The 12,964-nt window shown below is 42.5% G+C and overlaps 2 protein-coding genes across 3 annotated transcripts in view; both read left to right on the top strand.

Moving 5' to 3' along the window:
* The window catches only part of LOC306837382 (electrogenic sodium bicarbonate cotransporter 1-like), a 30,856-nt gene extending 25,443 nt beyond the window's left edge, over window positions 1-5,413 (top strand). Inside the window, exons 20-26 of one of the 2 annotated variants that reach the window (XM_079365035.1) lie at window positions 458-530; window positions 1,423-1,491; window positions 1,895-2,068; window positions 2,165-2,329; window positions 2,433-2,526; window positions 2,809-2,882; window positions 3,026-5,413. In XM_079365035.1, the coding sequence (XP_079221161.1) occupies window positions 458-530; window positions 1,423-1,491; window positions 1,895-2,068; window positions 2,165-2,329; window positions 2,433-2,526; window positions 2,809-2,852 (619 nt within the window). In that variant the 3' untranslated portion in view covers window positions 2,853-2,882; window positions 3,026-5,413. Of the gene's footprint in view, window positions 1-457; window positions 531-1,422; window positions 1,492-1,894; window positions 2,069-2,164; window positions 2,330-2,432; window positions 2,527-2,808; window positions 2,887-3,025 lie in introns of both variants that reach the window. The other variant, XM_079365034.1, reaches the window with a different exon arrangement.
* A 5,419-nt stretch (window positions 5,414-10,832) lies between these two features.
* Window positions 10,833-12,656, top strand: LOC306836593 (neuropeptide FF receptor 2-like; the record flags this gene model as incomplete). The annotated part of the gene is made up of 3 exons (XM_079363767.1): window positions 10,833-11,133; window positions 11,521-11,620; window positions 11,730-12,656. The coding sequence occupies 3 exons, from the start codon at window positions 10,833-10,835 to the stop codon at window positions 12,616-12,618; spliced, it is 1,290 nt and encodes a 429-aa protein (XP_079219893.1). The 3' UTR covers window positions 12,619-12,656.
* Between the last annotated feature and the right edge of the window lie 308 nt (window positions 12,657-12,964).

The raw sequence follows: 12,964 nt of genomic DNA, 5'->3' as shown, positions 1-12,964 counted from the left end.
ATGTGATCGTCACAAACACTCTGATGTCCTTCTAAGAGAATCGTCGCAATGCCAGGATCTCCGAGCAGGTGACCAAAATGCAGTCTGGGAAGTTTTGCAGAAAATCATGCAAAAGTCAACACAATACTTAAAATCATGTTTTACTGATAACGTATGCAAGCGACAGATCATGATCAATGCAGAGCACCTGAGAGTTTGCAAATTTTGCAACAAAGGAAGAAGAGGAAGAAAACCATCCTGCAGAAGAAGAGAAAAATGCAACTCAGAAAAAAGAGAAAACTATCTCAGAAAAGAAATCCTGCAGAGCTGTGATATGTTAATGCACACAGTTATGGACATCATGCATCTGTCCTCTTTAAAATGAAGCTGTGAACTTCATACATTCTCATTAACTAAGCAAGGACAGAACTGAACTGTTCCAGTTTCATGATGTTTATTTGTGTTGTCTCTAATCCAGGGAGCAAAGAGTCACCGGTATCTTCGTCTTCCTCCTCACGGGACTCTCCGTCTTCATGGCCCCCATCCTCAAGGTACACCTCCCAACTTCTTAATCCTCCTATTAAAAAAAAAAAAAAAAAAAAAAAAATCTGGATTACTGTCCACCTCAGGACAAAGTCGTGTCCACACCTGTTAAATTTTCAATCAATTCAAGCCTTTTATTCATCCGATTAGAAACCCCCATCGTTGAAGTAATGCGATGTGAAATAAGCATGTCCATCGGGGGCTTAAGCTCCGATTGCAGCTGAGTGGCTTCTCCAGTTTCCATTCCCACATTAAGCTGCCAAACAGAAAAAAATGTGAAGTCACTGAGAGGAGATTGTTGGAGCGTGTGCTCCCCCTAGTGGACATTTTTGAGTACTGCGCCGAAGGTATCGTCCTCCTTAAGTAGTCTAGTTTTCTGATTCTCTGTAAATATATGAAAGTAAGAAATATGTAAAATAAGTGATGTCATGATTCTGCTTTTTTTAAAAATGCATATTAATCTTTCTATCTAAAATATTTAATTTTGATGCACATTTTCTGCACCAGCTCGCCGGTGTTTAGCGACAGTTTTTTTTTTTTCTTTTTTTTTTTCGACCTCTACTTTAAAGTTCTCCAGCAATAAGTTACCAAACCTGCACAAATGTCAGCCAAGTGACCGTCGACTCCGATGTGCCGACTCAAAGAACATTCTTGGATAAGCTGCTTGGGGGAGTATTTTTAAACGGAGCGATGGCGCTAAAAATAAACGTAGTCATTACGTGGATGAAGGGAGTTCCCTCTTCCTGGAATATCTCAAATTGTTCACGTTTTAAAAGTAATTCAGCATAAACACACATTACCACAGCCACACACACACACACACACACACACACACACACACACACACACACACACACACACACGCACCGCAGTAATGAGCGTTTTCATTGTGTCCTTCAGTTCATTCCCATGCCGGTGCTCTACGGCGTGTTCCTCTACATGGGCGTGGCGTCGCTCAATGGTGTCCAGGTGAGTGAGTTCAGCGTTGAGCAGTTACTTTAAATAGTTTTTTTTTTTTTTTTTTAAATTCCTACTCAACAACAAAACTAAACTCTTGAACTGTATTAATGAATAATTAAGGAAGCCCATCGACGGTGCTTTGAAATAACTGAGGAGATAACAAGACTCTGTGATGAACCATTAGCCAGGATTTACCATCCTATTGGTAATAATTAGCTTCCTGTTAGCACTCCCTCCGACTCCGAACCTGTTTGTTGTCTTCATTGGATGAAAGCTCGTCAAATCTGCCGGTGGCTTGAAAAGCAGTGATTCTGTGCCGGCTGAGATTCATCAAAAGTGAAGCTGGTGTTGTCAAAGCTAGCTGACAAAAAAAGAAGCGGATGATGAGCTCGAGATTTCTGTCGTGTTTCAGTTCATGGACCGCCTGCAGCTGCTCCTGATGCCGGCCAAGCACCAGCCAGACCTGATCTACCTGCGACACGTCCCCCAGAGACGCATCCACCTCTTCACCTTCATCCAGGGTCTGTGTCTGGCCCTGCTGTGGGTCCTCAAGTCTACCGTGGCCGCCATCATTTTTCCTGTCATGGTGAGAAAACCCCGCTGGTGATCACAAACCACACGCACGACTAACCGTCTTTATCAGCTGATTTAAAACAAAAACAAACATGTCCTCCGTCTTCAGATCCTCGCTCTTGTTGCCGTGCGCAAGGCGATGGACTACGTGTTCTCCCAGCACGACCTGAGCTACCTGGACGACGTCATCCCGGAGAAAGACAAGAAGAAGAAGGAGGACGAGAAGAAGAAGAAGAGCAAGAAGAAGGGAAGCATCGACAGTGAGATTGACTTTGTAAGTATCCTCTCACCTGGACGAAGTCGAGTGGTTGTTGTCATGTGTCTACAGCCTCCTGTAGATGTAGAAGAGTTAATGTTCTCCCTCCCTCCTCCCACAGTCTGACTACCCCTACCATGACAATGTCCCCAGTATAAAAATCTCTATGGATATGATGGAGAAGGAGCCCATGTTGGGGGATAAATCTTTGGATAGTGAGTACTCGTGAGGGTCTGCTGCTCAAACTCGGCTTGTTAAAGGCTTCCTGCTCAAACGTCTCTCCTGCCTGACTAGTTTTCTTGCATGCACTTAAAAAAACTGAACACCTTCAATGATCAATACTGTTCTGATTATCCTTCCCCCCTCTGCTCTCTGCAGCCATCTTTGAATAAGTTCTTCACATTCTGGCTTTAGAAGCAGCTTCTTGGCCGTTTTGAGTTGACGTTTCTAAAAGATTAAATATGTTTCCTAAAAGCTTTTTTTTTTTTTTCCTGCAGGAGATCAATCCAAGACTTTCCTTGACACGCATTCGCCGTGCTGAACACTACTTTGAATCTGCCACTGTGGCCGAGTGAGTGAGTACCAGCTGGCATTCATTTCACAGATTTTTCTCTGTAAACAGCAATTCATGCAGCACGCTTTTTCAGTCCTTCAGACACTTTATTTATTTTTTTGGCTCCTTTTTTTTGTTTTTTTGTTTTTTTTGTCTTGCAGTCTTGAAAGAAGTGGCTTCACAAAAGGTTCCCCTCAGATTCGAATAGAAAGGGACTCTGAGGAGAACGGTTTTGTCCGGAGGAAGGGCTCTGAAACGGATCTGTGAATAAATTATCCAAAGACGCAGCAGAACCAGCGCAGCATAGCAATCTATAACCGTCCTCTTTTTCTTTTTTTTCTTTTTTTTGTACTATAGCGTGTTTTTAATGCTCCTCGTGTGAGGATTTTAATCAAAATGGCTGGAAACATTTTTGTCAACACTCTGGTGGTACTGGTTTGTAATCAGGGCTGAAAGGACAGACACGTCGTCTGACTCATTTTTTTTGTTTTGTTCTCACAGAAGCAGAAGGGGTTACTCAAGGTCACACATAATGCAGTTTTTTTTTTTTTTAATGCAACACTAATTATAGAAAATGATCGCGTACACAGTCATAAAATGTGTATCGAGCCAAAGATGTCAAATCAAGAAGGATGCCCGGAAAGTTTTAGTTTCACTCTGCACACATCAGCAGTCCCCTTCCTTTCTTCCTCGCAGACGACCTCCAAACACCGCCAGCAGGGACAGACCCGTCTTTGATTTCACCAGCACAGCAGTTTTCTCCCCCACACGGTTTTTAAGCGTTAAAACTACATGTATGATAAGAGTGAACACAAGGTCGTCTGTGAACCGTCACAAGCTGACATGAAATGAAATCTTCATTTAAACCTTTATCGACCTGCACGCGCGTCACAAAGACGATCCCATCTGTGTGTTCGCCTCGAAAAGACTGGAAAACATTTCCCCGTGCTTCCCTTTTTTTCCTCTTTCATATTTATTATATTTAATATCTTTGCGGAACAATCTGAGTCTGAAGTGTGATTTTTATTTTTTTCTCCCTCTTCTACCTGTAAGTAGCTCTACCTCCTCTGTCTCTCTGTAGGTGCCAGATATTACACCTTCAAAACATCTCTCATTGTGATCAAACACTGATTCATTTCTCTCTCTCTGCTGGCACGGTGTAAAATCTGAGTCTTCACTCAAGTCCTTTTTTTTTTAATTTTCCATTGTGACACTTAAGATATTATATTTTTGTAAATCAATATGTATTATGTGCGATTTGCAAGTGTTTTATAAGGAAGCCCTAAGAGGACGTGAAAGCATACATTTTATTTTTTTGATTCCCGGTGATGAAAATGTAATTTCGCTTGTTTTCTCCACGTCTCATCTTGCATGTCTTGTTATCTTTGAGTGACAGCCCAGTTTTTTTTTTCTCCCTCCCTCATCAATCAATCAAACAAACGAGGTCCTTTCAGTCATTTTCCTGACATCTTGAGATATTAAAACGTGAAAAAAGAGCGTCGTGCTCTCGAGATGAGAAGACGTACAAGTCAAAGATTCTAATAATAATAACTCGTCGGTGAAATGTTCTGAAGTTTAAATTCACTAAAGTCACATTTTAAAGTCCACTCGCAGCATGCTGGAGAATACTGGTGATAAAACAGCTTTTTGTGTTTTTTTTTTCTTCATGTAATGAAGTTGGGTGTTTGATATCCTCACACGCTTGACCGTATAGACCCTCAAAAGTCTTTTGAGTTGAATTCACCTTGACAATGTGATCATATTTAAAACGCTTAATGTGATGATTCCTGAGATTGTTTTTTTTTTTTTCTGAAGAAAGTATGTAATGTGTGTGCGTGCGTTTTTATTATGCAAATCAACAAACAATCACTGTGAGGCTATGATGCGTTGGTGTCACTTCCTGTCCTGGAGGAGCTTTTTTACTGTTCAGGGTTCAAAGTGTTGGTGCAGCAGGTTCTCTTTTTAAAACATGAATTCTTCTCTCGGGACGGTTAACTTTATCTACTATCCATTTAGTGACAGTTTGATTAGTGATGTCTTAAATTCTCCTGATCAGTGAGTTGCTTTCGTTGCTGTTTTGAATTGTTCACCTGATTCAGTCGATGTTATCATATTTATGCATATCTGAATGTAACGCATCTCAATCATTTAAAATGTACATGTGTATATATTTATATAATCCTCGATGGAAGAAGAAAAAAAAACCATGCACAATCACTGCCGTTTCTGCTTTTCTTTAGCGCTAACAAAAAGGGCTTTAATGATCATGAACTCTCCGTCTCAAAATGTGAAGCACAAGACTGTCAAAGAACCAAAAACTCCAAAATCACATCGTCTTCCACTTCCTGTGATCTGCACGTCTTGACTTTTGATTCCACGATAAGTGTGATATTTCTGATGTTTCTAACTCTTGAAATCAATTTTATACAAATATATATTATTAGCTCTGTAAGCGTAGGTGACTCCGAAGGACGCAGGTGTCTGTGTGTGTTTTTTATGGACTAGTGTTTGACATTAAGGACAATAAAACAGTCCAAATGATTCTTAAATTCAAGCCTCTGTCTTTTTTTTCCCCATGCGTGGGTATTGGTCCGGTAGCTGGGCGGGGGCCAGATCACTTCCTGAGCACTGAGGCTTTCAGACGGGGGGGCCCCTTAGGGAGGTCTACCACTGTCATTGGAAATGATGCTTATTGTGGGGCCGCTGCTTTGGTTCAACGTTTTCATCTCTCAAGAAACGCAGTATCTCAAGGAGACTTTTGAATTTATTATTTATTTTGTGATCATTTTAATTTATTTTGATTGATTGCTTTCCACATTGCCCCGAAGAGGGCCGGCCTACAGAGGGTCACAGGTCACCGAGCTGAAGATCTTTGGCCCTTTTTGATTCTGTCTGACTCTCACTTGTAGCTGCTTGTTTTGTGAATCACAGATTTTTGACTCACGATTGCTTTATTGTGAGTTTTATGTAAAGGTCTGTTTGTTTTATTGAAGAAAAAGGAACTCTCTGTGGATTATTAGACATCCGTTAAATCCTTCAGAAACGAAGACCAAGCAGCGATTTACGATGCAGCGTTCATGTTTGGGTCACTGTTTGAAGAAGAACAGGAAGTTACCTGTTATTGGGAAAAAATAAGAAAATAAAACAATCCATGCATGTCCCTTTAGTGCCTCAGTAAAAGTAGTTTGTTAAACTTGTTCTTGAGCCAACGCGGGTTACAACATCAGAAATGAAACGCAAACACATGGAGGACCACGTGCGTTATTAAGGATGTGATTCTGGTCTGATTTTAAGCCCGATCATCACAGGCGCCCATCAGAGCAGAAGATGAAGGCAGAGCTGATCCGAGGGCTGAGCAGGCTGTGATCACAGTAATTGGCTCATTAGCATGAGTCACTGTGTTTTTGTCTTTGCCAAAGGCGCTGGGAAAAATCATAATTAATTTGTGAGATGATGGAGGGATCATTTCTTTCCTGACATTTGCTCAGGTGGATTTTATTGCTTATTACAGGTGTTTACCCGAGTGGCTGCATGTGAGTGATGGTGTGGCTGTCAGGATTAAAAGACTGAAACGGGCTGAATATCCGCAGCTGATTATTCTTACTCAGTCAAAGTCAGTGAATTTATAACTTAACATTCTGTTGTGTGCTGCAACAAACAGGAGAGCTTCAAATTTTACAACCTAAATAAATCAAAAACATCACCTGCACATCCTCTCTGATGTTTCTGCTGCGCGTCAGGTGTTGTACGATAATTCACCACAAGAGGGCAGTAAAGAGACTGTTTTAAAAAAAACATGTAATGCTCCACATGTAACAATGAAACCTTAGCTTTAAAAAAAAATCAATAGCATGAAAGGTGAGTTCTGTTCAAAGCTGTTATTAATGCGTCTGATGTTACAGCATCAGAAACATCTGAAGGAAAAAATATCGACCTGTGATGCAAGACCGGGACAACAGCACTGCAAGAAGATGCAGTACTTGAAAAGAAAAAAAAATAAAATAAAATCCTGCTCAATGTAAAAGGTCAGTGCATCTTTTTTTTATTTTTCTTAACTTCTTAACTACAGTGGCTGGAAAGTGCAAAGCTAAAGTAAAAAAAACCAATATACTTTTACAGAGGATGAAACGCATCTACTAAACAACATTCTCCTCGTCAGGGATCCTGAGGCCTTCCCAGACGTGTAATCCCCCCCCCCCTCCCCCCCCCCCAGCAAACTCTGGGTCTGCCCCGGCGTCTCCTCTCAGTTGTGCCCGGAAAACCTCAAAAAAAGGGAGGCGTCCAGGATGCATCCACAGAGGAGGATGTGACATCAAAAACAGGTTTAAAGTAAGTAATTACAAGCCTATACGTGTGTAAAGATAATCAACTTGTGTGCATGGTAAAAATAGACTGTCTGTTCAGTAGCCCCCCCCTCACCCCCCCCACCACCCCCCCACCCCCTCCCCTCCTGCTGCATTAACACTCGAGCTGACAGCTCACCCGCTGGCTTTGGACACACTCTGGATGAGTTCCAATGACGTGCAGCTTCATCCAACATGGTCCACACTGTGCTCGATGTGTCAGGAGCAGCCATCAGTGTGTTTCTGAGCTGTAGGCAGCTCCACTAAAAGTTCCTTCTCTCTTGAACAGACGTGGAAGCAAACAGAAGCTCTTACTCTGCACTTTATGTTCCCGTTCATTTAATATTTCTGTTACAAATGACGTCCAGGAGATGTGTCCGAGTGTGATCTGAAGGCAGCAACACGGCTTTAATGTTTCTGTCGTTACAAGGTGCGAAAGCAAATAAAAGCTTTGCCAAGTTGAATGCATGTGAAGTCCAAATGGAGCAGCGTGAAATAAGATGTTACAATGAGGTCTCATGGGGAGCCAATCAGAGGATGAGTTGGACTTACGCTTGACAAATTAATAAAGTAAATGAGCAGGAATGTTTGTAATACAGGTTCTTGTAGAGTGATTTAAATCGTTGGAGTGCCAGTCCTGCAAACCCACGGGACACTGCTTCCAGATCTTCGGGGGGGTCGTGGGGAAGTGGATGACCTGGTGGTCATCCGGTGGACAGTGAGGAATCCCAAATGCATGAAGTTCCACTCTCCGGCCAGAAAAGGAACCCCCGGGGTCTCAGTTTGTGCACCCCATCCATGTCTCCGATCCTGTAGAAGCAGCCAGAAAGAAATCAGGCCAGGTGTCTTCCTGCTTTATTTGAGCATGAATGAAGTCTCCTCAGGAAGAACAGCCTGCTCTGTCCTTTCCCTGAAGAGGGCGTCGGGCGTTATGAGACCAGTCCAGATTCTACTTCATGTGGAACCCCAAAGAACTCGTAAGAGTCCACCCTCTCCTCCTCTTCCTCCCCCTTTTATTTACAGACCGATCTGAAAGTGGTGAAATGATGGATCAAACTTCTTCCCCCTTTATCCATTTCAGCTTGATTAAAAAGCCTTTTTAGCCTCCCGTAAATGAGCATGAGGGATTTCTGTGCAGATGGTGCAGATTGTTTGATTTGGGGGATTTTGCTGCAGCCTGCATGCGCTACGAGTCCATCAGAATACTGCCCTGTTGGAGGTATCCAGATCAATGCAGACATGGGCTTGCACACTTCCTCCACAGGAGAGACCTTACTCTTGATAAATGGAGTTTAGATCCAGGATGGGTGATGTATAAACACCCATTCTCTTTTTCCCCTCCAAGAAAAAAAAAACAAGTGTTTGAGTCTTATGGGAAGCCCGACCTGTACCTACATCTGTGACGAAGACACAGTGCGTAATAAAGTGACAGCTCTATATGCAATTCACACATCACCCCTTATGTATATAGCTCTCGACACCGCCCAGCACAGATCTCCCTCTGGAGTGAAGCTCATCTTCCCTCCATCATCTATGAGCACTTCACAGCAGTGTGTGTCTGATAGGCGGACTGAGAAGACGCACAGAGAGCCGAGAGCGCCAATTGTGTGAAATGGATTTACAGCGTCTGTAATCAAAGAAGAAAGGGATCTAAAACTCAGCTTGTGTCAGCTGGAAGGTAAGAGCTGAGTGAAGAAACGTAAGGTTGGTTTTCTTCAGTGTACAGCACAACTCTCCTTACTGAACTTTAATGTCTATTTGTGTTTGTAAAACTGTCAAGGTTTGTGGATTTGCACATTATTTGATTCTTACGCTCAGCTTAAAACTAACCAAGAACAAGTTTTTTTAAAAAGCATTTTTATGACATGAATGTCATTTTAAGTGTTTGTTTTGTTTGTTTTTTTCCCCCCTCTGTCTAATGTAACGTCTTGGTTCAAGGATCCAGACGAATTCATTTTGCTTTCACATGTTTTGTACGTCGTTTTGGAAGCTGAGCTCCGACATCTTCGCCATCATTTTGTTAGACCAACAAGTTTCAGAGAAAATAAATAAATAAATCTGTGCATTATTTCTTCCAAACCTCTCAGAGACTTTTGGGGGGGTTTTCCAGGCCGCTTGCTGTTTGATTGCAGCCATGTGAGCAATGACAGAGAGACTGAAACTGCAGCTATAATCAAATATTCTCTTTCTCTCTCTTTCTGTATTTGAAGACGGAGAAACGGAGAGGTCGTGAAAGGAATCTGTGTCAAACTATCACAGCAGCCCATAAATAAATAAATGAGTTTATTTTGAAACAACATTAAAAAAAAGAATAAGAAAACAATAAAAAAAGGCTAATTAAAATAAGTATTATTCGAAAAGTATTAAGAAGAAAAAAAAGTATATAATCCTACCTCTTAGTTTATAGATTATCCCAATCATGACGAGAGAAACATAAACATTAAATCATGTTTTTATGCCTAATCTAACGATGAGATCAGACAGAATACATTTATATTAAATAATATATAGTTATTGAGACATCACATGGTATTTATTAAATATACATCAATATGAAAACCTGGCCTACTTTTATACCTCTGAAGAGCTTCTTTTTTTTTTCTTTACACAAAAAGGCAGAGCTTTGATTTCCTTCAGTTGCACAGCAGGCGCTGAGCTGCAATAATTGATTTGAAGGCGTTGAATTGAATTCATAGTAAAAGCTTTATATTCAACACTGTACATGGAAAAAGCCAGACGAGGAACAAAGTTGGTTCTAAGAAGAATCGGAAATTTAAAGGCAGGGCTGGAAATTTGTTCCAGATCCACTTTCTTTCTTAAGATTCTGGTTGAACTTGTCTTTAGGTGCTGACAGAAATTAAATAACTCAGGTTCTCTGAAAAAGGAACAAAGAAAATCCATCATCTGTATCAGTCTGTAAAAACTTCATCGTTGGCTGTTGTGATGAGTAAAATATTCACATTTTAAAGTTTAGTTACCACTGAAGGAGACGTGACTTCCTCCTGACCTCGAGCAGTTTCCTGCCTTGTTTCTTGACAAGCAGCAACTGTTTACAGCTCGTATTGACCCCAAAACAATGTAAAAAAATAAAATAAAATAAATTCAACAACACAAGTTGGATTAGACTCGCGTCTTATTGGGAAATAATTTGGTTTAGTCAAGAAGTAGAACATCTGAGAGCCGCTGTCGAAATCCATGAAGATCCTAAAAAAACACCCCAGTTACACAAGTTAAAAAAGAAAAATCGGCACCAGTCAATAAAAACCCAATTTACGCGCCCTTAAAGCCTCCGACCCCACTTTCTTTCAGAATAGATTTTCCATTCGGGACGCCATGTTCTGTATCAGAGAGTGTGTGAGAGCATACACTTGACTTAATCAACCGAGCCACTCCAAAGACGAGAATTGGGGTATGGATTTTTTGATGGGTTATATTGTGTAATGTAATTACCAATTGATTCCATCTTGTGGTCTTCAGGATTGCACTCCCATTTTGAGGATTTGTAATGGTGCTCTACTTTATAATTTGGTTGTTTTTGGATGCGGATGTTATTAGAAACAAGGCAGAGGAAACACATGAGAGGTGATCCACGTGTCTCTGCTCGTCTCTCTTTCCAGAAACAACGATGAGCCAGAGTTTAAACTCTACCTGGGAGGGTTTGAATCCGCCCAATCCTTCGTTCCACCAGAACATCACCTATGTCGATTTCTACCTCCACAAGGCCTCTGTGGCCGTCGTCTTCACCGTCTCCTACCTGCTCATCTTCGTGGTGTGCATGGTGGGAAACGGGGTGGTCTGTTTCATCGTGCTGCGGAGCAAGAACATGCGCACAGTCACCAACCTGTTCATCCTCAACCTCGCCATCAGTGACCTGCTGGTCGGCATCTTCTGCATGCCGACCACGCTGGTGGACAACATCATAACAGGTCAGCATGTCTAAGCTTTTGTTGGGGTTTCATTTGAACTCTCCGAGAAGGAACGGTAAACTGTAAACATTAAGAAACTTAGTCGACCAATGTCTCGTCTTTTAAAAGCTGACTGGTGTCCCATTCTTGCTTGGTGTTGTACTGCAGCTTTAACTGACACCGCTAACAGTTAAAGCTGTACTTTTCCCAAAGCTCCAAACATTTACAAAGACAGTGGCAAGACAGTTAGCCTAACGTAGCCTAAAGCTACCGTAAAGCTAATCCAGATACGGTACGGCATTTGGTTTACAGATTTTTGGGACGACGAGATGTTTTTACGTTGTGTTAAACCAACAGAAATGAATCTAGCAGAACACGCCTTGAATGCTTTCTTCTTATTTCCTGCAGGATGGCCATTTGGCAGCGTACTGTGCAAGCTAAGCGGGATGGTTCAAGGGATATCGGTGTCGGCGTCTGTGTTCACTCTGGTTGCAATCGCTGTTGACAGGTGAGGGGAAAAGAGTACAGCACGTTATGATGTGCTTGGTCGTGTGTTTCTCCTTTGGAGACTTACTTTGCTTGATGCACTCCCTTTTAATCCCCCCCGTGTTTGTCAGGTTTCGCTGCATTGTCTACCCTTTCAAGCAGAAGCTCACCATCCCCACTTCAAAGCTAATCATCGTGGTCATCTGGGTCCTGGCCGTGTCCATCATGTGTCCCTCCGGGGTGATGCTGCAGGTCACGAAGGAGCACAGGGTGAGGATCATCCTCGGGCGTAACAATGACACCCAGCCCTTCTACTGGTGCAGAGAAAATTGGCCCAATCAGGAGATGCGGAAAATCTACACCACAGTCCTCTTCGCCAACATCTACCTCGCTCCTCTGAGCCTCATTGTCATTATGTACGCTCGCATCGGCTTCACCCTTTCCAAGACATCGATTCCTACGGCGAGTGGAAGTGGGTCTGAAAAGGGCGTGAGCAGCAACAAACCAATCATGGAGGGTCGTCTGACAATTTCAAAGAAGAAGACTCGTGTGATCATGATGTTGCTGGTCGTGGCGTCGCTGTTCATCTTGTCCTGGCTTCCTCTGTGGACGCTGATGATGCTGAGCGACTACGCCAGCTTGACAGAGCACCAGTATCGCGTCATTAACATCTACGTGTATCCTTTTGCCCACTGGCTGGCCTTCTTCAACAGCAGCGTCAACCCGATCATCTACGGGTTCTTCAATGAGAACTTCCGTAGAGGTTTTCAGGCCGCCTTCAAGTTCCAGCTCTGCTCCGTCGGCATCGAGCGCCAGAGGACCTACTCCCAACGGATCCGAGGGAACGCGGTGCTCCCGTTCCAACCTCCCGCCTTCAATAGATCAGGCTCAAGAAACGGATCAGCGCTAGCGATAAATGGGAATTGTGCAGGACAGGAGGGAAGCAGCTTGCGTGGCAGAAGTGATATCAAAGAACAGGACTTGATTATGGAGGATCTGGAACAGGTGTCCCAGATTTAGAAAGCCTGAGAGAGACAAAATAAAGTGCACTTCTGAAGGGAACTCCAAAATGTAGTGGGAGTGCAAACTGAAGCAGTGTAAACATGAAAGTGAGAGGAGAGCACATCTTGGCAGGTCACAAAGCAAACATTTGAAAATCGTCTGTCAAATATCAATGTTGATGCAGAAAAAAAAAGAAGAAGCTTGAATGCAATTTCAGCAAGAACTCATGTGAGAGCAGTTATTTCATGTTCATACGTAAATAATTCAAGCTCAAGAGCACGGGCAGAGTCAAGGGCACCCACGCAACAGAGGGAATGATCACGATGAAACATGTTTTAGTGATTGCTGATTACAGAGATTCGTG

Source organism: Symphodus melops (assembly GCF_947650265.1).
Source record: "Symphodus melops genome assembly, chromosome: 16".
NCBI lineage: Eukaryota > Metazoa > Chordata > Actinopteri > Labriformes > Labridae > Symphodus > Symphodus melops.
The sequence above is the reverse complement of the archived record's forward strand: the minus strand, read 5'-3'. Positions and strand labels throughout refer to the sequence as shown.